Source organism: Monodelphis domestica, chromosome 2 (genome assembly GCF_027887165.1).
Source record: "Monodelphis domestica isolate mMonDom1 chromosome 2, mMonDom1.pri, whole genome shotgun sequence".
NCBI classification, from domain to species: Eukaryota; Metazoa; Chordata; class Mammalia; order Didelphimorphia; family Didelphidae; genus Monodelphis; species Monodelphis domestica.
Window position 1 is genome coordinate 526,226,889 of NC_077228.1, and position 23,459 is coordinate 526,250,347.

The 23,459-nt window shown below is 38.7% G+C and overlaps 1 protein-coding gene across 10 annotated transcripts in view; it reads right to left on the bottom strand.

The window, feature by feature from the left end:
- ANKMY1 (ankyrin repeat and MYND domain containing 1) overlaps positions 1 to 23,459 on the bottom strand; it is a 134,503-nt gene that overhangs the window by 93,128 nt on the left and 17,916 nt on the right. For 8 of the 10 annotated variants that reach the window (XM_056819822.1, XM_056819821.1, XM_056819816.1 and 5 more), the window contains exons 3-5: positions 21,451 to 21,637; positions 13,154 to 13,297; positions 2,750 to 3,222 (exon numbers count right to left, since the gene is read on the bottom strand). In XM_056819822.1, the coding sequence (XP_056675800.1) occupies positions 2,750 to 3,222; positions 13,154 to 13,297; positions 21,451 to 21,637 (804 nt within the window). Of the gene's footprint in view, positions 1 to 2,749; positions 3,223 to 13,153; positions 13,298 to 14,899; positions 14,923 to 21,450; positions 21,638 to 23,459 lie in introns of those variants that run through there. The other 2 variants (XM_016429375.2, XM_056819823.1) reach the window with 2 other exon arrangements.

Sequence of the window (23,459 nt, forward strand, 5' to 3'; positions counted from 1 at the left end):
CCTAGTATTTCTTGGTGGGGGAGGGGAAAAAAGGCTGCAAAGGACTTCATGGGATCATAGATTTAGAGTTGGTATGAACCTCAGAGGTCATCCCATCCAAATTCTCCATATTACAAATGAGGAAACTGAGTCTCAGAAAGGTTAAGTGACTTGTCCACAGTTACACAGGCAGGAACTAGTAGGGTTACTATCTGAAGCCAAGTATCTGGTTTCCAAATCCAGCTCTCTTTCTTCTTCATTTATGGAACAGGAATGAAAAATCTACACACTTAATGGATAACAGGCTGGCCTCTACCCGAATCCAAAGAACCTGGGTTCAAATCCTGACTCTCATTATGTAACCCTGGGAAAGTCACTCAACATTTCGGTGCCCTAAGTATTTCTCCAACACTCATCACACTCATTGGCAAAGTAAGTTTCCTCTCTGGAACCTCCTGACATCTGGGAAACCTCAGGTCAGGATCAAAGGACACAATAGCCTCTATCCACCATCCCATGTCAGATTATTTCCCTTTTCCTTTTTGCCTTTTCAGAATGAACTCTGCCTTAAGCGTCATATTTCTATTGATTGCTCTCTGTAATGTCATTTTCTCTTTTATTATCTAAATCTTTTGTTCCAACCTATATATTCATTAAGTTCTTCATACATTCATCTTGACAATTTTAATCTTCAAGTAATGGACTAACCAACTTTCTCAGGTCCTTTCCCTCTCCTTCTCCCTCTCCCCCTCTCCCTCTCCACCTCCCTTCCTCTGGCTCTCTCTCTCTCTATCTCTCTATCTCTATCTCTCTCTCTCTCTCTCTCCCTCTCTCTCTCTCTCTCTCTTTCTCTCTCTCTCTCTGTCTGTCTCTCTCTCTCTCCTCCCCATTCTGCCTTCTCTCCCTCCCTTCTCTCTCTCCTCACTCTCTGGGACATTATACATACCAAAGCTGACTTATTTTCCATTTATTTCCTAATTAAGAAAAAACCACTATATAGCAAATTCTAGGTTGATTGCACATAATTCAAATAATGCCTGGACATGTTATACACTAAATGAAGACTACATTTTTATACACTGCTTCTGCTTTTTTCACTCCCTCTAATGACACTTTTTTGGTCTCCCGCTTACCCACACCCATCTATCTTTTACCCCAAAGATTCTCCCATAGTTAGTGGAAGGCAGAAAAAAATTTTTATCTAAAAGTGTTCACCTATAACAAACAAGGACAGCTTGCTGGTACAGTGAATGGAGTGCCAGATCTGGAGTCAGGAAGACATCTTCATGAGTTCAAATCTGGCCTTAGACCCATATTAGCTGTTTGGTCTTGGATAAATCACTTCAAACTCTTTATCTCAGTTTCCTCATCTGTAAAATGAACTGGAGAAGGAAATAGCAAACCACTCCAGGATCTCTGCCAAGAAAACCTCCAGTGGGGTCATGAAGAATTGGACACAACTGAAAATGACTGTACAACAATGACAAACGTACATTTTCAATGGAGGAGTTCTTTGAGGGTGGAAACTATGGGCATGGAATATAGTACATACTGTTAGCCTCAACAGATGTGTTGAACCATTCTGGAAGGCAATTTGGAATTATGCCCAAAGGGCTTTATTTTATCCAGCAATACTAATACTCGGTTTGTACCCCAAAGAGATAATAAAAAGGGTTGTACAAAAATATTCAGAGCCTCACTCTTTGTGGTGGCAAAAAAATTGGAAAATGAGGGGCTGTCCCTCAATTAGGGAATGGCTGAACAAATCGTGTCATATGGTAGTGATGGAATACTATTGTACTCTAAGGATTGATTAACTGGAGGATTTCTATATGAACTGAAAGAACCTCCATAAACTGATGCAGAGTAAAATGAGTAGAACCAAGAGAGCATTGTACACAAAGTGAAACATTGTGGAATGATCCCATGTAATAGACTTTACTAATAGTAACAAATGCAAAGATCCAGGACAATCCAGAGGGACTTATGAGAAAGAATCCTATCCACATCAAGAAAAAGAATCGTGGGAGTAGAAACAAAGAAGAAAAAACATATGACATCACTTTTTCATATGGGTATAGAACTTGGGGGTTTGGTTTTAAAAGATTGCTCTATTGCAAAAAATGAATAATATGGAAATAGTTATCAAGTGATAACGTTTGTACAACCCAGTGGAAGTGCTTGCTATTTCTGGGAGGAAGGAAAGAAAGAAAGGAAAGAAAATGAATAATGTAAGCATGGAAAAATATTTTTTAAATTTAAATTAAAAAAAAAACAACAGGTGTTGGTTGGCTTTGATGGACTGCCTCTCTCTCCCCCCTCTCTCCTCTCTCTTGCTCTTGATCTCTGTCACTCTTTTATTCTTTGTCATAAGGGATGGCTGTTTGGATAGGGAGGAGAAAGGATATGTTTGAAATTCAAAGTGACATAAAAACAAAAGAGAAAAAATGTTTAAGAAAATAAAATGAAAGTGAAGTGACTGACAGACTACCAAAACCCATATGGATAATAGGATAATAGACTTCAAGCTATTCAAAAGCCATCTATCCAACCCCCTCATTTTGCAGATTGGGAAACTGAAGCCCTGGGAGATTTTCACTTGCTTAAGATTACACAGATAGTTAGAGGCAGGATTTGAACCCACTGTTCCTCACCACTTCCTTTTAGAATTGTTGGAGGAGAAGTAGTATAGACAAGGCTCAGATGACCCTTCCAAACTAACCCTTTTATAAAATAACTGGGCAAAGAAGGAGGGACATAGCTAAATTACCTGAATCTGCAAGCATGCTTTTGTATTTTAAGTATTAAAGGACTCTGGTTTATAACAAACCAAGGTTCCTCCTCGTCATCAAAGATTGGAAACTTGGGCATCAAAAAATAAAAATCAAAGTCTTTTTTGCTGCCAGGAGTCACAGGAAGATGTTCATTATCAGTGGAGTAAACATACATTTCTGGCGGTAGAGTTAAATCTTCATTTAAAAGAAACCGCTTGTAATCATAAAAAAAGGGGTCCTCCTCTTCATTCAAATCCCACTTGGTCAGCTCCTCTTCAGAATGACACCCTTTTTCAGAATCAAAAGTAAGAAAAGGAATATACTCCGGATAATCCAAAATGGAAAAAGTGCCAGGAACTTCCATACACAATTTAATTATGTGTTCCCGAAACCACCATCCTACGTCTTGATAACCTTCAGCATATGACTCTATTCCTGGTCCAAATCGTTGATCGGCCCTGTATAATCCCTTTAAGAAAAATAATTAGTGGGATAAGAGGAAAACACATAAGAGAAATTGATGTACTCACATTAAAAAAAAAAAAGAATAAAATAAGTCTAAGTGATGTGACAAAATGTGGTGCCTGCGATACACCAGGCAGCAGCCCCAAGGTTTCACTGATCTTTGATGGCACTGAAGATGGACTAAACAAAGAGCAATTTTGTGACAATGCTTCAGAGTCCAAAAGCACAGGCCTGTCCCAGAACACCTGTGACTGCAGCATACTATGAAAATGCTGCTCTGGGAGGTCTAAAGGGGCAAGAATTGAATTTCCTCGCTGGCCCACCTTGGGCTCTTTGGACTCTAGTTCCCAAGAGTCACAGCTCTCAAGTGGTAAGAGGTCCGGTCCAAACCTTTCTTCATATGGATGTGTTGTCACATCTCTTGACCAAGAATGACTGTCCCAAGTGTCCTACAACTTCCTCCTCTGTTCTGTTAGAACTCCCTGCCCCACTTTATCACAGCCAAATACAGCAGGCCTTTAGGCCATTCACAACTTCTCTGAAACTCAGTTTTGTTATCTATAAAATGGAACACAGAGGGATTGCATCAGTTGCCCAGGGTCTGTGAATGAATGTTTTTGACTTTCAAGAGTAGGAAAGCCAGAAAATTAGCCTAAAAGAGATCCCTGTTCCAACTGCCAAACCTTTCACGTTACCACTAGATGCCTCCATTTCAAAAGTTCAATGTAGCCATCTGTCATGGGATTCCTTTTTTACTAAAAAACTGCTTCCACACTCCAGCTTTCCACACATCTGTCCTGATGGGGAACCAAAAGTGGGAGTGTGCATTCTAGCAGCAGAAAAGCAGACTCAGAGACAGAGGGAACCTCAGAGGCCATCGAGTCCAGCTTCTTCATTTTACAGATGAGGAAACTGAGGCCACTCTGAGAGGGGAAGTAACTTGCCCAAGATGACAAAGGAAATAGTGGGACTTGAATCCAGGTCCTTGACTCCAAATCCAACATTCTTTCAGTTGCACCCTTCTTACTTTCTCCTTTACCCATGGAAAGGCAAGGAGGGAGGGAGGAAAGGTAATGGATCCTCTGCCTCCCACCTTCCCTAATTATCTCCCCAGCCTGGAGGAGGAGTTCCCATCGAAGCACCATCACCAAAACCCACATACAAACACACATATCTGCAAAGGAATTGAAGGAAAGGACACTCTTTCCTGGCACCCAAGCCACTGACACTGGCCTCCCCTGTTGCTGGGAGAGAGAAAAGGGCAGAGAGAAACCCAGCCTGTTGTTACCCACTACCAAAACCCAGCCCTTGGTCGCCATATTTTCCCTGCCCTGGCACACAGAAGATGCTTAATGCTTCTTCCCTTCCTTTCCTTTCCTTTTGCCAACTCTACATTGAAAATGCTTTAGATACATAGTCTAGTTGCTTTGGTTACAATTTGCTCTAAACATTTCATATAAGCCAATCCTGAGCCTGCCTATCTGCCATGGTTTATGGTGTTTCTTTGGGAAACCATATTCTAAACTTACAAATAAACTCCTGGGTTTAGTTCCATAGCTCTTCTGTAATCCGAAAACCCTCAAAAAGCAAAGTAATAGTTTCTGTTGGGAAGGGGCCTTTTCATCATAATAGTAATGCCTTGACATTAATTAATGCTCATCAGACTCCAAAACAATCTGCATTAATCCAGAAAGTTACAGCTGCAATTTGCAACATCACTTACAAGTCTCCAGTATTGAAATGAGGAAGATGTTTTAAGTGATAACATGGGAGAGGAACTATTCCTAAGAGACCAATTACTTTACTTGATATTAAATATTAAAATAATGAGTTTACCCTTATTACTGCTGCCTTTTGATGCTAAAATCTGAAGTCTTTTAATCTAATAAAATATATTGTGAAAATTTAACTTAACTTCCTTAATAATTATCAAGAGCCACCTAGTCTTTTTAGAAAGTACCCAACTTAATGACCACACACACAAACACAGACACACACACCAGACAGAAGATTGCACAGATCTAGAAGACATGAGTTCAAATTCTATTCAAATAACTATATGGCCCAGACCAAATCACTCAAACTGCCTGCCTTGGTTTCCCTAATCTGTGAAATGGAGATTAAAAGAGCACCTATTTCCCAGAGTTATTATGAGGGCCAAATGAGACCATATTTGTAAAGCCCTTTGGAAACCCTAAAGCCTAGGTAATGCTAACTATTACTATTATTATTGTTATTACTATTTTCATAAGAGGACAGATGATGGGTATGGGACATGGTATGTATTATCAGTCTTTTGACATTTTTCTTTTTCTTTTTACTCTATATTATAAGGGATGGCTGTCTGGAGGAGAAGTAAGGGTATTTTGGGAAATGAGGAAATGCAAATAATAAAACAGTAAGAAAAAAATTCAGTATAAAAATTTGAAATAGGATACTAGCAATCTGAAAACATGTTTATGAAATCTTCATTCTATATTGATACTAAAAAAGTCTTCTCTGGAATATGAAATTGTTATATGTAGTCATTTCACATCTCAAGAGACACTGAAATCACAACTCAATCATATCATCTGATAATTGATTCCAAATGTATCATCTCTCTATAGAAAGAAAATTACCCATTACTTGGTAGAAAAATCATGATTTCCCTGCATCCCTAGGCTTCTCAGTTGACAATGTGTCAATAAGCTTTTCTCTTATTCCCAGCCCCAAATTTTCAACCAACTCACAAAATATTTCCCTAAGTCAATATAACAGGCTTACAAAGTCTTACAGAAGTAATCATTTTCTAAAAGGACAAGTCTAATCACATTATCCCCTAGTTTAAAAGAATCAATGGCTCCCTATCACCTCAAGAATAAAATATTGTGTCCTGAGGATTTAAAGCTAAAAGGGACCTTAAAAGCCATTGAGTCCAACCCTAGCTTGTAAAAGTCACTTAGAATCAATGATTTAAGATTGAAAGGGGCCTTGGAAACCATCAAATCTAACTTGATGAAGAAACTGAGACAAGAGGTGAAGTCATTTGCCCAGGGTCAGTCATCCAGCTAGTTCCTCCAGACTCCAATCTGGCTCCAAGCTAATATTCTAGCCTTATTCACTTTATTCTCCTCCACATACTATACTTTCCAGACAAGCTGGATTCAACAACCTGCCAATCCAAGAATTTGTGAAGATATATTTCTATATATCCATGCCTTCTGTGGGCATTACCAAAAGATGAGATTTCCCAGTGTCCTCCATTTTAACCACCCCAGGAGTTTTTACCTTGATCGTGAAACTGAAGGGACTTGGGGAAACAGGAAACAGGAAACAGGGAAAAAATGATGGGAGCAAGGAGAGGCAAGACTTCGCAAACTCAGGGGGGTTTCCAGACATACTATATATATAAAACATCTTATTTCAAGAACTAAATCTGTTCTAAAAGAGATTTCTAACCTGGTGTCCATGAACGTGACATTTTAGTATTTTTTAACTATTTCATTAAAGTTGGTTTTGCTGAATCCATGTATTTTATTTTATGCACTTAAAAACATTATTCTGAAAAAAGGTCCATCAGCTTCACCAGCCTGCTAAAAGGGTGTATGACACAAAAAAGGTTACATAATCCCAGATCAAAATCTTTAAAATTATCCTAAAACCGCAAATAGAGCCCTGTAAATACAGAAAAATAAAATAAGGTAGCCAAAGAGATCATTTAAGAAATTCACCTGAATTAAAAGCCTTTTATATCACATTTCCAATAATAAGAACTAGGCAGGCAGCCTTTCAAGGCCTTTGGAAATTATATTACCAATTTGGGGCATAAAATGGCAAGGATTCTTAAAGTCACTGATTTCTTTTTACTACCTCTAACTGACTGGTTCTTCAGTATTCCCACTATCATTCCCAGAACCGCATGGGTCAGTTGGCAAAGCCTGAATTGGCAGGCTCTAATTGCCATTTCAACTTTCACATCAAAAACTTACAAAAGGGCTAAAAACCGGGCCTCACCAAGGGAAAGCTTTCCAGACCATATTCCTTTCCAAGAATAGTGCTAGCTTCTGCTGTTCTGTGAGCAAGGCCAATCTAGAGCTCCTCAGTCCAGATTTTTCAAACAAGTAGCAGGTAAACTTGAGTCTTTCCATCAAGGATCTCAAAAATAATTCTAATAATTCTAATGCCATGAAACAAGTTCAAGAACACAAAAATAAGATCTCTAGCCTGGAAATAGAAAGACTTTTAAAAATGAAAAAATAATGACCTGTTCACTTTGAAATCATTTGGGGAAATGGAAATTTAGCCCAAGACAACCAATTTCAATTCAGTGAGAATTAAGTATCTACTATGTGCTGGGCACTGGAAATACAATGGGGGAAAAAAGGAACAGATCTTCCTTCAAGGATATATTCTTCTGGACTTCAATCAATCAACAAACACCTACTATGTGCAAGATGCTAGAAATAGAAAGTTCCTATGGTCAAGTAGCTTTCATTATATGGAGATAACAAGTATAGAAATAAGAATATTTGAAATATAATCCAAATAAATACATACAAAATAATACATGATAATTTCAAGTGGGTTACTAATTGCTAAGGGATCAAGAAAAGTTGCATGTAGAATATGGCATTGAAGGTGAATTTTGAAGAAAATCAGAGATTATATGAGCAGAAATTAAGAGGGATGACATTCCAAAAATAAGAGACTGCCAGTTCAAGGGTTTGGAGGTAGTAACGGAAAGCAGTACATGAGGAATAGCAAGAAGGTCATTGTAGCTAGACCAGAAAGAAATTAAGAAAATTAAAGGATCCATCACAAGGTCAGAAATGTATGTCCAAGTCAGGTTATAAAGGCCACTAAAAGTCAAATGGAAGAGCTTACGTTAGACCTGAAAGATAATAGGGAGTCATTGGAATCTTACTGAGGAGGGAAATGACCTAAGCAGATACATGCTTTAGGGAAATTACTTTGGCAACTGAGTGAAGGGAGAGTTGGAATAAGGTGACTTATGACAAGGGAGACCAGTCAAAAGACTATTACAATAATCCAAGAAAGAAGCAACAAAGGAATTTTCTAGACTGGTGACTAAGTCAATAGAGAGAAGGGGATAGATGGAGGAGAAATGGATGCTATAGAGGTAAAAACTACAGGATTTGGCAAATGATTCAATATGTGGGTGCGAATGAGGAGTTAAAGATTAATGCAAACCTGGATTCATTAAAATGATGGTAGTGGTCTCCACAGAAATAGGAAAGAAGTCTGGAAGAAGGGTAGATTTGAGTTCTGTTTTGGAAATGTTGAGTTTGAGATGCCCATAAGGCAGCCAGTTGGAAAGGTCCAACAAGCAGTTTGTGATGCAGACCTGGAACTCAAGAGACCAGGGATGGAATAAAATGTTTTGGAAGTCATTCTCGTGGAAATGATAAGTAAGCCTGCAGGAAGTAATGGAGTCATCTAAAGAGACAGTGTGCTAAGAGAAGAAGGGCCAGCACAAGGGTAAATGTGGGTGAAGAATCAGCAGAAGGGATCAAGAAGGTGCAGTCAGGTAAGTATGGGGGAAATCAAGAGAGAATAATGTCATGAAAACCCAGAGAGGCAAGAGTATCCAAGAGAGAAGTATCAGATGCTACACAGGGGTCAAGAGGAGTGAATATTGAGAAACGACCATTGGATTTGTGTTCATGGTTGTGTGTCATTGTTGTGTTCCAGATATGCTCCAACCTCTAGATCCCAACTACAGTACCATGTTAAATCTCCAAGTCTCATTGTATAGTAAGGATGATGATGAGTTAGGATATATTCAGAAAAGGAAAACCAAGATAGTGAAGGAAATGAAAATATGGGGATCCAAAGAGAATCAGTTATTGAAAAAATTCACAGAAGGCAATTCAGGAGAAACAAGCAAAGCAATACAATCATATTCAAGCAAATGGGTACTTTTAAAAACTATATGGAATAGAGAAGCTCATGAGTTCCTAGACAATTCTTTTCTTGTTCTTTTTACATAAAAATGTTCATGTTTGTTACTCTTTACGCCTATAATAAAAAAGGAAAATATTTTTAGAAGAATCAAAACCCTTTCATATCTAGTGAAAGAAAAGCCCAAAGTGGAAATTTAGGAGAGAATTTTTCAACTATTTGAAGAGACTGACATATGGAAGAGGATCAGTCCTAAAAAAGAGCTGCTCTCTGGTTCCTTTATCTTTTAAGTTCTCTTCGCTATTACACCTTCGAGTCAAAGGGTAGAACTTACAGCCAGATGGTGTAGTAGGTAGAGAGAGTGCCAGGTCTAGAGTCAGAAAGATTTGTCTCACTGAGTTCAAATCTGATTTCAGATACTTACTAGTTGTGTGACCCTGGCCAAGTCACTGAATCCTGTTGGCCTCAATTTCTTCATCTGTAAAATGAGCTAGATAAGGAAATGGCAAACCACTCCGGTAACTTTGCAAAAAAAAAAAAAACACCCAAATGGGGTCACAAAGAGTCAGATTCTACTGAAATGAATGAATGTAGATGAGACTTGCTAACACAGAATTGGTTGCCTTGGGGTGTAGTAAGCTACCCCACTCCCTTCAAGGGAGGTATTCAAACAGAAGGATAGGTCATCACTTGCCAGAGATGATAAAGATGAGCATTCCTATTGAATGGAATTTTTCTAGTCAGATAATTTCTGAGCTCCCTTCTGAAAGTTCTACAAATACTTGGTCCACATGGACAGTCTTATATAGAGCATCTTTCTTGCTCTTATTTCATTTGCCCATCAAGAAACCTCTTCATTCTTATTTGGTTTCCCATTGGGAAGAGGATGCCTTGGCTAACATGGAAATATATGCATGCTTGACAGTTACTGTTTTCAATATAAATTATTAACTTGGCTTTCTGGTACAAATCGGTCTTGTGGGAATTTGAAGAACTCAAGCCACTTTTCTGGAGTCTGCTCAAACCTGAACAATAATTACACATTTATACAGCACTTTACAATTTGTAAAGCACATTCCTCACTGGTCTCTAGGGTAGGGAGCAATAGTTTTGAGAAATGAGTTTGAAAAGGCTAAGGGATGGCCTAGTTAGTTAATGCAGGTGCTACTCTCTTGCAAATAGAACCACTGGTTCCAAATTCGATATTTCTTTTGTACCAAAGGGTTTTTCTAAATTTGAGCTGGAATTCTAGACCTATGGAACTGAGATCAATCAATCATATACATTTATTAATTATCTATTATGCATTGGGTACTGTGAATGAATGAATAAATTAATAAATGATTGAATGAATGAATGAAAAAGACATTTAATAAGCAATTTAATGTAGTAGGTCAGGTTTTAGGCTCCAGAGATAAAAAAAAATACAAAAGTCCCTTCTTCAAGAAACTTACATTCTAATTAGAAGGGGCAGCATGGACATATAAAAATAGTTAACATCTTCAGAATAAATAAAAATAAATATAAACTAGCTATTGAAGTGTGTTTTATGATTTTATGATTATGTGTTTATAATGGAAGTACTTTATTGTAGTCTCTGTATCCTTAGTGCATAAAACAGTACTTACACACTACAGGCATTTGCTTGTTGAATTTGAGAATTTAATGTCTGAAAATAAAAGTTCAATTCACCCAAAAGCTATAAAAATTTATGTTGGAATAGCATTTAAGAGAGCCAGGCCATTAAAGAGAGTTTCTCTATTCAAGGGGAAAGTTCTCCCAGTGTTCAGTTTGCCAATAGCACATGACCTCCTCAGACAGATCCACAGATGCTCAGAGTTGGGACTAACAATCCACACGTTTTGAAAAACAAAGTGGATGAAGAATGTATATTTTCCGAAGAATGATAGGTAATGAGATGAGCAATCCATTGCTTTAGACATTGTTACACTGATCTTGTATAAGAGCTTCAGGATGAATGAGCTATGCCTAGCTATGAAAAGAAAGGAGAGCAGGGTGGTTCATATTTGAGAAACTATGTTTCCCAAGCAGCTTTTTGATACAAACATCATTTTTTAGAGAGCCTCCATTCTCTTCATGATACAATACAGCACCATAACCCCCATGTGAATTAAACTGTCAGTGACCCAAAGTACAGTGGAAAAACACTTGGTGTGAGTGAGAAAAAGTCTATTACCTTCTTCCTCCTCACCTCTACCTATTAGAGACTTCCTCCAAAATTCCACTCCAGTGTTACCTTCTGCAGGGTAGCAGGGGCTTTCCTAGTCTTCTCAGCTGCCAGTGCCTTCCCCTCCGAGACTGCCTTGCATCTTCTCTGTATGTGTCTCCTATAAATCTTTTACATATGCCTTGTCTTCCTCATTAGAAGGGAAGGTCTTTGAGGGCAGGGACTCTTTCTGCTTTTTCTTTATATCCCCAGTCAAGTCAACAAGAATTAATTTAATACCTATTATGTTCTGGGCACTGTACAAGACACTTGGAATACAAAGAAAGGTGAAAGATGGTTTCTAATCTCATGAAGTTCACAGACTAATGAGAGACATACACACACTTACAGGAGGTTTCACCTACAGGTCCAATGACCTGGGATACTTAGAATGCAACAGCAGAGCAGATGTTAATGTATCTTCTTTATTGTTTCCTTAATGGTTCTGATGTTGAACCATTGACCAGTGCCAAGGACTTGGATGGGAAGAGCTTTCTTTTCTAAGTCTTCAGTAACTGTAGCTGCATTATATTAAAATGTAAATTTCCTGGGGGCAGCTGGGTAGCTCAGTGGATTGAGAGTCAGGCCTAGAGATGGGAGAGGTCCTCGGTTCAAATATGACCTCAGACACTTCCCAGCTGTGTGACCCTGGGCAAGTCACTTAACCCCCATTGCCTAGCCCTTACTACTCTTCTGCCTTGGAGCCAATATACTGCATTGACTCCAAGACAGGAGGTAAGGGTTTAAAAAAAAAAAAAGAATGTAAGCTTCCTGAAGGCACACAACTAGTCAGTGCCTGGGGATGAATTTTTGCTTTTTCTTTGTATCTCTAGTACTTAGCATAGTGCCTGAAACTTTATTAATTGGATCATCAGATTGTCACTATATAACACTAAAATTGATCAGCTAGTCAAGTCCCCCATTCTCTGGACCAAGGGTTCTCAGACTTTTTTATTTCAGGACTCTTTCACTCTTGAAAATTACCAACCAGAGTAGCTAGGTGGATAAAGCACAAGGCCAAGAGTCGGGAGGTCCTGGATTCAAATTTGACCTCAGATATTTCCTACCTATGTGATCCTGGGCAAGTCACATCACCCTGATTACCTAGCCCTTACCACTCTTTGATCTTAGAATTGATACTAAAGGGGCAGAGGTGGTTGATATTAAAACAGAAGATAACAATTTTTAAAAAAATTATTGAGCCCCCATACATACACCCAGGCCACAAAAGTGTTGGTTAATTTGGATCAGAGCTATCAATATTTACCATGTTAGAAATTAAAATATCTTAGTATTATTATGAAAATAATTTTGACCTCAAGAATCCCCTAAAAAGATTTCAGGGATTCCCAAGGGCCTCCATACTTTGAAATTGCTGCTCTAGAACACTTCAATAACTAGGCAAAGAGTCAAGAGGGAATCTCAGTGACTACAATTCACAGATGGTTCATGATTTATGAGAGATGGGTATCAGCCTGGGAGAAGCCTGGATTCAAGCCCCTCACCTGTTCCAAGGTCTTTTCTTCAGATGACGAAGATACTCAGAGAGTTGTTCAAGTACTCAGGGTTGAATCTCTGAGTCCCTGGAAGCAAAGCACCTTACCCCACTATCATACTCCAGTACCTTTGACATGGTTGAGGTTCAAGATGCATGAGAGTTTTAATAATTATTAATGTAAAAATAATTCAAATAATACCTTGTCTTAATGAGGCATTTAATATCAAAGAAGCTATAAACTTTCTGACATCCTAAATATAATTTTTCCATTAATTGAAATGGATATAAATATTTATTTCTACTCACCTGAAACACTCTGTTTTTTAAGTACATGGTGCCATACCCTTCTCTGTGGCTAAGATAAAATGTCCCTGTGAAAGTGCAACCATCAGGCCAACTATAGGTACCACTGCCATGACGATGATCCTTATAAAATTGCCCTCTGTATTTCTGGAAGAGAAAAAGATGAAAGGGAAGGAAGAAAAAGTGAATTATTCCCATGGAGGACTGAACTCAGAATCAGGAAGATCTGGGTTCCAACATTTACTTAACGTATGTCCCTTGACAAGTCATTTCACTTCTATGAAATAAGGGCCTCAGTATCCCCATCTGGAAAATGAGGGGATTAGATTCAATGAACTTTTAAGGCTCCCAAAAATTCTAAATCTATGATACTTTTCTCTCTGATTCTTCAAAAAAGTTTCTACATATACCTTCTAACTTTGAAGTGGAGGAAATACCTGAAGACTTCCAAAAGTATTTTGATGCTGGTTGATTCTAGCCAATATTAGACATCATAATTGGTACAACCATTTTGGAAGCCAATTTGGGATTGTGCAAATAAGATGGCTTGAATGCCCATATCCTCAAAGATTACCTTCCCAAGGAGGTCATTGATGTTAAAAAAAGACCCCCCTATACACCAAAATATTTCTAGTAGGCAGCACATTTTGTGGTAGCAAAGAATTAGAAAGGATGCCCACTGATGGGAGAATGGCCAAGAAAACAGTGGTGCATGAATATGATAGAATGTTCCTGGGCAGGAACAAATAATGAATGTGATAAACTCAGAGGAAAATGAAAAGACTTAAATGAACTGATGCAGAGCCAGAATCAGTAGATCCAAAATTCAGCAGAGCCAGAAAATCAATACACACAATTACTGCAACAATGGAAAATAAAAGAATACTCGCAACAAACTAATCAAAAGGAAAGGGTAAAAAATTGCAAACAAGCATGGTCCCAAAGAAAAGGGAGGAAAGGATATCTCCTCCCTGGCCCCAATTCCTTTGCAGAGGTGGGAGTTCCACAGATGTGGTACATTGCATCTTATTTTCAGATTTTTTTCAAGTATTTAATGTATCTGATATATTTGAGAGCAGTTTTGTGGATTTTATTCCTCTTTCTTCCTTTTTCTTTAAAAAATATCCTTTTATACCTAGATGTCTCAGTATATTGATAGCCAGGCCTAGAGATGGGATGTTCTGGGTTCAAATCTAGCCTGACACTTCCCAGCTGTGTGACCCTGGGCAAGTCACTTAACCCCCATTGCCTAGCCCTTACCACTCTTCTGCCTTGGAACCAATACCTAGTATTGATTCTAAGGTAGAAGGTAAGAGTTTTGTTTTGTTGTTTTAATGCACCCCTTGTTATATGGAGTAGCTCTCTAGAAAAGAGTAGATAGAATGCTGAGAAAATTTAGGAGATGTAAAAAGAAAAACTAGCAATAAAATTTTATCACTGAGTCAACATATGTAGTTTAGTTACTTTTAAATATTTCATGTATTTATTTAGTTGGTTGGTTTCTCTTTGAATTGCATAATCCTTCCCTTTTTACTTTTTAAATATAATGCCAAATTGTTTTCCAGAATGGTTAGACTAATTAATTTCCATCAAGATTCTATCAACACAATATTTTTTATCACTTTGCCAATCTGGGGAGGAGACAAAATCCCAGAGTACTTTTAATCTGTACTCCTCTAATTATTAGTGCCCCTAAGCACTCTTTCATGTGATTGTTGAACAGCTTGCCTTTCTTCTTTAGAAAATTACCTGTTGGGGCAGCTAGGTGATTCAGGAGATAGAGAATCAGGCCTGGAGAGGAGAAATCCTGGGCTCAAATCTGACCTCAGACCCTTCCTAGCTGGGAGACCCTGGGCAACTCCATTTGCCTAGCCCATACCATTCTTCTTCCTGGGACCAATACTTAGTATCGATTCTATGATGGAAAGTAAGGGCTTAAAAGAAAGAAAAGAAAAATATCCTTTAACCAGTTATCTTTTGGACAACAGTAACAATTTTTTATTTTTGTTTTAAAGGAGATCTTGAGAAATCAGAAGTATAGCCAACAAAGAGAGTGAGCCAATCATAGAGTCAAGAATGAGGGAAACCCAATAGCAAGCTTGCATCCCCCATTGTTATGTGGGCACTATCAAGTGTTGCAGGCAAGTCAACTAACATTTATTAAGCAACTGCTGTGTGCCCGGCTCTGGGGATGTTGAAGAAAGCCCCTAGTACAATGGGCCAGCCCTTTATGGAGAATTTCATGGAAAATAGGTTTAAAATCACTAGAAAATTTCTCCACAGGTGAATGCAAAATGTGCCTTCCTTATAAGCTTTTATCTACTTGTTCGGGCTTTTCTTTCTGAGGACCCTTAGGCTCATCCACATGACAATCCTGCAAATATTTTAAACAGTATCAATGCCCTATCTCTATCATGTGTGCATAAATATATGTATATCATATATACTATGTAGTGTATGTATAGTATACATATATACATTATATATAGTCGTATATACTATGGAGGGGTGTGGGTGTGTATGTGAATGTGAATGTTCAACCCCTACTGCCACCAACCATCCCAGGTCTTCTCCAGCCTAAACCTCCATTCTTCCCTTAACCATTCCCTGAATTGCTCTCCCTTCTCAACCCCTCCTCACAGAAACTATCTCTCCCTACACAACACACGCTGTTCAAGCTCCTTTTCCTCATGATTCCCTTCCAGCTCTCATTAGCTCTAATGCGCTCCCTCCCAAACTACCTTATGTTTGTTTGCATTTATTTTCTTCATATAGATTCTGCCTATTTTTTGAATACAAATATGGTAAAATTAGAGTTTGTTTCATTCTTTGCATGCGCCCCTGGGCCAAGGACAATGCCTGGCATAGAGGAGATTCGAGCAAATGTTTTTGGATTGATTCATGGAAATGGCATGATTTCAGGACTCCACTGCTGCATCACCCTGATCAACCTCCTCAGGCCACTCTCAGGTTCATCAATATCCATGAGAGCATGGCATTCGCAAAACACATCAGATGAAGTCTGAACATGATCCTTTTCTTGGGGTTGGAGGAATGTGGTGTTAAGTTTTATTGATGCCTTTTCTTCGGCATCACAGCTGTTTCCAGACACCCCTTCCTCGCCTCTCAATCTGCCTTCACTTATAACACACCACAAAACACCCAGTTAAGCAGAAACAACCACTACATTCACGGTGCCTGGCAGAATATCTAACATCCCCAGTGTCAGTCCCAGGCCCTCATCTCTTGTCTCTCTACACTCAGTGATCTCATCAGCTCCCGTGGGGTTAATTATCATCTCTGATTTCCAGGCCCATGCACCCAGCCTTAGATCCTCTCCTGGGCTCTGGGTGCCCATTGCCTATTAGTTATTTCTGCCTGGCTGTTCTAAAGGCATCTCCAACAACGTGTGCAAATGGGAACTCATTAGCTTTCCTCCAAAGCCCACTATTTTCCTCACTTCACTTTTTATTGCACCACCACCATCCTTGCATTCAAGCTTAGAAAACTTGGAATCCTCCTCAATTATCCCTTGTCTTTTCTCCTTCACATCTAATGAGGGAGTTGCCAGATCTCTTTATTGTTCCTTTCTCAACACTTCTCACTTATGTACCACCACTCTAGTCCAGGCCCTCATCACTACTCTTCGGAACTCTTCCAACAGTCTAACTGTTGGAACTAACTGTTCTCCTTGTTTCCATTCATTTCCTTCTTCAATCCATCCTTTATGCAGTTGCCAAAGCAAAGATCTGCCCGTGTCCCTGTCTTCTACAAGCTCTTGGGGATTCCTGATACTTCTTGGATCAAATATTCTAGCAATGAAAGCTTAGCTTTTAACCTACCTTTCCCTGTTCTTTATTATTTCCCCCATGCCTGCTCAAGAGGCCTTCTTGCTATTCTTCATACATAGTGTTCCATATCTTCTCCCCATTTCTTTGAACAAATTGCCCCCCGGGTGTGGCAAAATTGACTCTAATGCATTATTTGTGGAGTTGGGAACTGATTCAACCATTCTGGAGGACAATTTGGAACTATACCCAAAGGGCTATAAAACAAGTAAACCCTTTGATCTTGCAGTACCTTTAGGTCTGCATCCCAAAGAGATCCAGAAAAACAGGAAAGGATCTACTTGTACAAAAAATATTTAGAGTTGCTCTTTTTGTGGTGGAAAAGAATTAGAAATTGAGGGGATGCCCATCAATTGGGGATTGGCTGAGCAAACTGTGGCATATGGTAGTGATAGAGTATTATTGTGCACTAAGAAATGATGAACAGAATGATTTCAGAAAGAGCTGGAAAGACCTATATGAACTGATGCAGAGTGAAATAAGCAGGACCAGAACAATGTACACAGTAACAACAATATTATATGCTGATCAACTGTGAAAGACTTAACTACTCCCAGCAATACAATGATCCAGGACAGTTCTGAAGGGCTTATGACAAAGAATGCTATTCACCTCCAAAGAAAGTGCTGTTGGAGTCAGAATGCAGATCAAAGTATATTCTTTTTCACTTTTGAATATTTGGGTCTTCACTTTGGGATTTTGGTTTTCTATAAGTATTCTCTTACAATAATTAACAATATGGAAATAAGTTTTGTATGATAATACATGTATATAACCCAGATCATATTGCTTTTCATCTCTGAGAGGGGGAAAGAAAGGGAGGGAGACAATTTGGATTTTATAACCAGAAAACTTATGAAGAAAATTGTAATTATATGTAATTGGTAAAAAAATAAAATAAAATATCTTTATGAAAAAAATATCCCCCTAATCCTTTCTCACGCATAAAATGCAGCCCCCCCTTCCTCATCTTAAAATCTCTGCATAAATACCACCTTCCACAAGGCTCCACCTGACCCCCTTTAGCTGCTAATGCCTCCCTCCAAATTACCTTACTTCATCTAAAGTCTGCATCATACCTTACATGTGTGCATGCTGATAAAATGTAACTTCCTCAAGGGACCTTCATTTTGGTCTTGGCATTTCTAGGATAATAACAAAATGCCTAACACAAATAAGGAAGTGCATGCATGGTGACTGATTTTAATTTCCATCTAAATTAAACCACATCTGCAAACTTAAAGCCCCCCACATATTGGTACATTCTGCGGCCCCACAGAAATACATTCCATCATCTCATCCTTTCAAGCTTCCGTATCAACCCTTCAAGGCTCAGCTCAAATGCCACCTCCTCCATGAACTTCTGGATTCACCCCCCCCCCAGTTCAAAGTGATCTTTCCCTCATCAGAAATTCCTAGAGGACTTTGCAAATGACACCCTACCTTCTCTCTATGAACATCTATCAATCCATAAGCATTCGTTAGGGAAATAAAGACCGGAGTAGAATAGTCCCTGCCCTCAGGGAGCTTACTTTCCAGTGGGGGAGACAATATACAGGGTATCCCAACAGTCTTTGTGCAGTTTTTTTCCCCAGTTATTAAAAGTTTAAAACTGCACTAAAACTTTTAGGATCTCATCTCTCGTGTATATTATATACTTCTATATATACATGTGCATATATTTATATGTAAATATATGCGTGTGTAAAGATTTTATTGTCTTCAAGATCTAACTTCCAGGAGCCTACAAATAAGGAGCTAGGACCATCACAGTATTAGTGAGTGGCACGGGGACAAAAAGACTGATAAAGGCTACATTTACTAGAAACGAACATCTAGGCAGGCCACTGACAGGGGTCAAGCAAACCAAAGCCATAAACATAGCACCTGGAAGTGGTCCAAAGTTCTGCTGTTTTGTACTTTTCCATCTAAAAGACGGCAACCATGTAAGCCCCTAGAGAGGACCCATTTTAAGCCTGAGAATTTGGAGTCGTTTTCTCTTGGGTCTCACATAACTGGATTTTTAAAGGTTCCCTTTTAAGACACAGCACCTCAATTCACAGCCTGAATATCATGTTACATAGTGAGTGAAGGATAAGATTGCTGTGGGTAAATGTGAATTGATTACATCATGCTCTGAACATAACAAGCATCTGCATTTTTTAAAACAGCAGACACCTGGCATTTAAGAGAGATGGAGCACAGAATTATAAATGTAGAGCTGGAAGCCTCCCTTTTATAGATGAGGAAACTGAGACCCAGATAAAGCAGCAGCTCAAAAATCTAAAGCTAGAAGGGACTTCTGTGCTAGTTCATTTTACAGGTGAGGAAACTGAGTCCCAGATTGGTTAAATCACTTGCCTATCATCACAAAAGTATTAAGTACCAGAGGCAGGATTTGAATTCAGGTCCTCTGACTTCTTTGCCACACTGTTCTTTCTTCCACTTAAATACAGGTGGTGCTTAATCAGTGTTTATTGACTATTCACTGACTCTCTTCTCACAAGAAACTGTGCAGGGAAAAAGGAAGAGGCTTATACTCTTTTCCCTCTTCCTTTTTCTTCTCCAGCTTTCTCTCTATTGGAGACAATAAGAGATTGAGCTCAAAAGACTTATCCTAGCCTGAGGAAACTGAGGTTTGTTCCCTGACAAACTAGTACTGAATCTTAGCACAATCACCTACAATCCAATGTGAAAAGCAAGACCTAAAAATTGTCAGTGGTATGCTGACTGCCCCAGGCCCCTGGACCCAACGGTTTTTCTGTGACTCCTTGCCAGCTTCTTCCCAGAACTTTCCTGCTTTTCCTACAACCTCAGATGGCTTCCTTGACTATTCCAAATCCTCACCTTTCATCCAACTTCCTTTGACCAGAGTCCAAAATGACTCCCCCTTCTTCACTGACTTTCCAATCAAAGCCTTGACTGTTGCTGCCCTCTGGAGAGATATTTATCTGATTATCTGATACAAGTAATTCACCCTGATTATCTGATTAAATTAATACTGTCTAGGAGTGCTAAAAGGCTTAATAGTCCTTTAGATCACTAAATTGCATTTTAAAATCCAAGCTTGTCGACCCAAAGGACTCACTAGTTGGTCAAATATGTGGTGGACTTATTTTTGAGCAAGATTTCCCCACACAACTGGTTTCCCAGATAGCAATGTGATGGGACTTTAGATTCTGACCTGTATCTCACACCATATATCTCAGTGAATTCTAGCCAGGTGATAAACCCACTTTTAAAAAATAATAATTTTAAAAGTGGAAGAAATTAGAATAATGTTTCTCAACATGGGGAGGAAGATGATTTTTATCTATAAGGGAATAGAAGAAATTAATTAGGGAGAAAACAGATTGCGTGATTAAATAAGACAAAAATCTACATAACAAAAGAATCCAAAGGAAAAACTGGAAAATATTTGTGACAATGTGGCAAAATAATGGCCAAAAAGCTCTAGATTCAAAATATATAAAGAAATGTTTAAAAATGTGCTAAAGCAACTCTCAAATTTATGAGAAAGAGCACTATCCACATTCAGAGAAAGAACTGTGGGAGTAGAAACCCAGAAGAAAAACAACTGCTTCATCACATGGGTCGATGGGGATGTGATTGGGGATGTCGACTCTAAACAATCACCCTAGTGCAAATATCAATAATATGGAAATAGGTCCTGATCAATGACTCATGTAAAACCCAGTGGAATTGTGCGTTGACTATGTGAGGGGGTGGGGGAAGGAAAGAACATGATTCCTGTAACCAAGGAAAAATTGTCTAAATTGACTAATTAAATCATTTTTTCAAGAATAAAATAAATAAAGCAACTCTCAAAGAGGAAATATTCAAAACACACAGATTTCAAAAGACAAACTATTAATAGTCATTTGTAAAAAAGTCTAATCTAAATATCGAGGTAATATAAGTCTGAGGTTAACTCATACCCATCATATCCATCAAAATGATGTCAGGATATATGTGACTTCTCCAATAAATAAAATTAATTCCTATTTGTTGAAATCAATGAGTACCAATTTGTTTCCTGAAACTATATGGGAAAAAAAAAACATTGTTGTTCAATCGTGTCCTGTGGCAACCAATTCTGCTTTTGGCATAGTTCCAAATGTTAACAGGTCTCACCTTATGTTTAGTCATTTTAGACACATCCAACTCTTCATGAACCCTTTTGGGGCTTTCTTGACAAAGATACTGGAATGGTTTGCCATTTCTCCAACTCATTTTACAGATGAGGAAAGTGACTTGCCCAGGGTCACACAGCAAGTAAGTGTCTGAGCCTGGATTTGTACTCAGGAAGAGATGAGTCTTCCTGATCCCAAGCTCAGTGCTGTATCTACTATGCAATCCAGCCACCCCAAAACACCATTACTGGCAATAAATGGGAAGTAAGCCCTTAGTCTATTAGTCATACATAAGCATAAACAACGTCACTTAATTTACCTCACCATTTTTCCATTCAAACACTCCATATCCAAGTTTCATGTTACGCCCAAATTCTCCCCTGTATTCACAGCCATCAGGCCATTGTTGTACACCATAAACCCGCTGGATATAGTCCTGCAGTTCGGTTTCAGGCAGTCCCAGTGACTCATTTTCATCATCTTCATTGTCCGATGTAATGATGTCTCTGGTATGACAATTGGGAAAGGTTAAGGAGTTGGGAGTCGAACCCAAAACCAGGCAGGAATACTCCAGATCCCAGGTGATGCCTCTCTTCCCAGCATTCCCCTTCCAGTTACATTGTTTGGCATGTGTTATTTAACCCTCAAATACATTAGACAATAAACACAATAAATTCCAATTCAGTGTTCATCAAAAACAATGCTTTTAAATTGTTCTTTAATCATGGAGGTAGGTTGGCACAATGAAGTCTGGGGTCAAAGGATCTGGGTTCAAATCCCACCTCACTTAACCTCCTTGGACCTCAGTCTCTTTATCTGAAAAATAAGAGTTGGACAAAATGGCCTGAGATCCCTTCCAGTTCAAAAATAGTCTACAGACCAATTTTTTTTTTTCTGAAGAATGGTATTAATCAGATCATGGGAGCCAATCTGATCTCCTTATTCACCAGTTAATTTTATAGGCAGAACAATTCTTCTCTGGCATGTGGGTCCCCCCGATTCTTTTGCATACTCCAAAGTAGCTGGTTAAGAATGGAGTATTCTCTCCACAAATTCATCAAGTCATCTTAGCCCACAAGGACAGTCAGTATTTAAGAGAATGCTAATAATCTCTAACACTACACTTTGTAGCTAATGTCACAGGGGCATTCTAGAAGCACAGATTTTAGGGGTTTCTCCAAGCCTCAACTTCCATTTTCTATTTATTCATTTATATTTCCCAAGTGTTGTTAAGTTCCTACAATGAGCCAGGAACCATGGTGTTGTTGTGTTCAGTCATGTCAATTGTGTTGACTCTTGTGACCCCATTTAGGGTTTTCTTGGCAGAGAAACTGGAGTGGTTTGCCATTTTCTTCTCCAGCTTACTTTACAGATGAGGAAACTGAGGCAAACATGGTTGACGTGATTTGCCCAGAGTCACCCAGCTAAAGTGTCTGAACTCAAATTTGAACTCAGGTCTTCCTGACTCCATGTCCAGCACTATCCATGTGGCCCAGGAGCCACAGTTAGGCAACAGAAATAGGCAAACCCGAGTCCCTACATTCAAAGAGCCTGTATCCTATTGGCCATAGCCATAAATATAAAATATAAAATCTATACAAAGTAAATAGTGGGGGGTGGGGAAAGAAGGTACTGGCACCTAAGGAGGGAGAAAATAGAAACAACTGATTTTTTCAACAAACATTAACTCTATATGGGTGGGGAGATGAATCTAAATGTTAAGACATTCACAGTTGAATACTTAGATTTTATCCTAGATCTAGTGTTGGAAGAGATATGGGAGGTCATAGAATTCAACTCCTTCACATAACAGGTGAGGAAACTCAGACCCAAGATGCCATGCTCAAAGTTAGGAGTCAAATTTGAACCCAGGACCTCGGTACCAGAGTCAGTGCTCTTTCTATTATACTAGATAGATAGATAGATAGATAGATAGATAGATAGATGGATGGATGGATAGATAGATTGATACATGGATGGATAGACAGACAGAAAGACAAACAGACAGATAGGTAGATAGATAGATGGATGGATGGATGGATGGATGGATGGATAGATAGATAGATAGATAGATAGATAGATAGATAGATAGATAGATAGATAGATAGATAGATAGATGGAGAGATGGATGGAGAGATAGACAGATTGATAGACAGACAGACAAATAGATAGACAGACAAGACAGATGGATGGATAGGTGATAGATAGATAGATAGATAGATAGATAGATAGATAGATAGATAGATAGATAGAATTTCTACTATACCTATCCTAATTAACCTCCATAATTATGTCAATAAAACTTCAAGGATCCATGATTTCACTGCT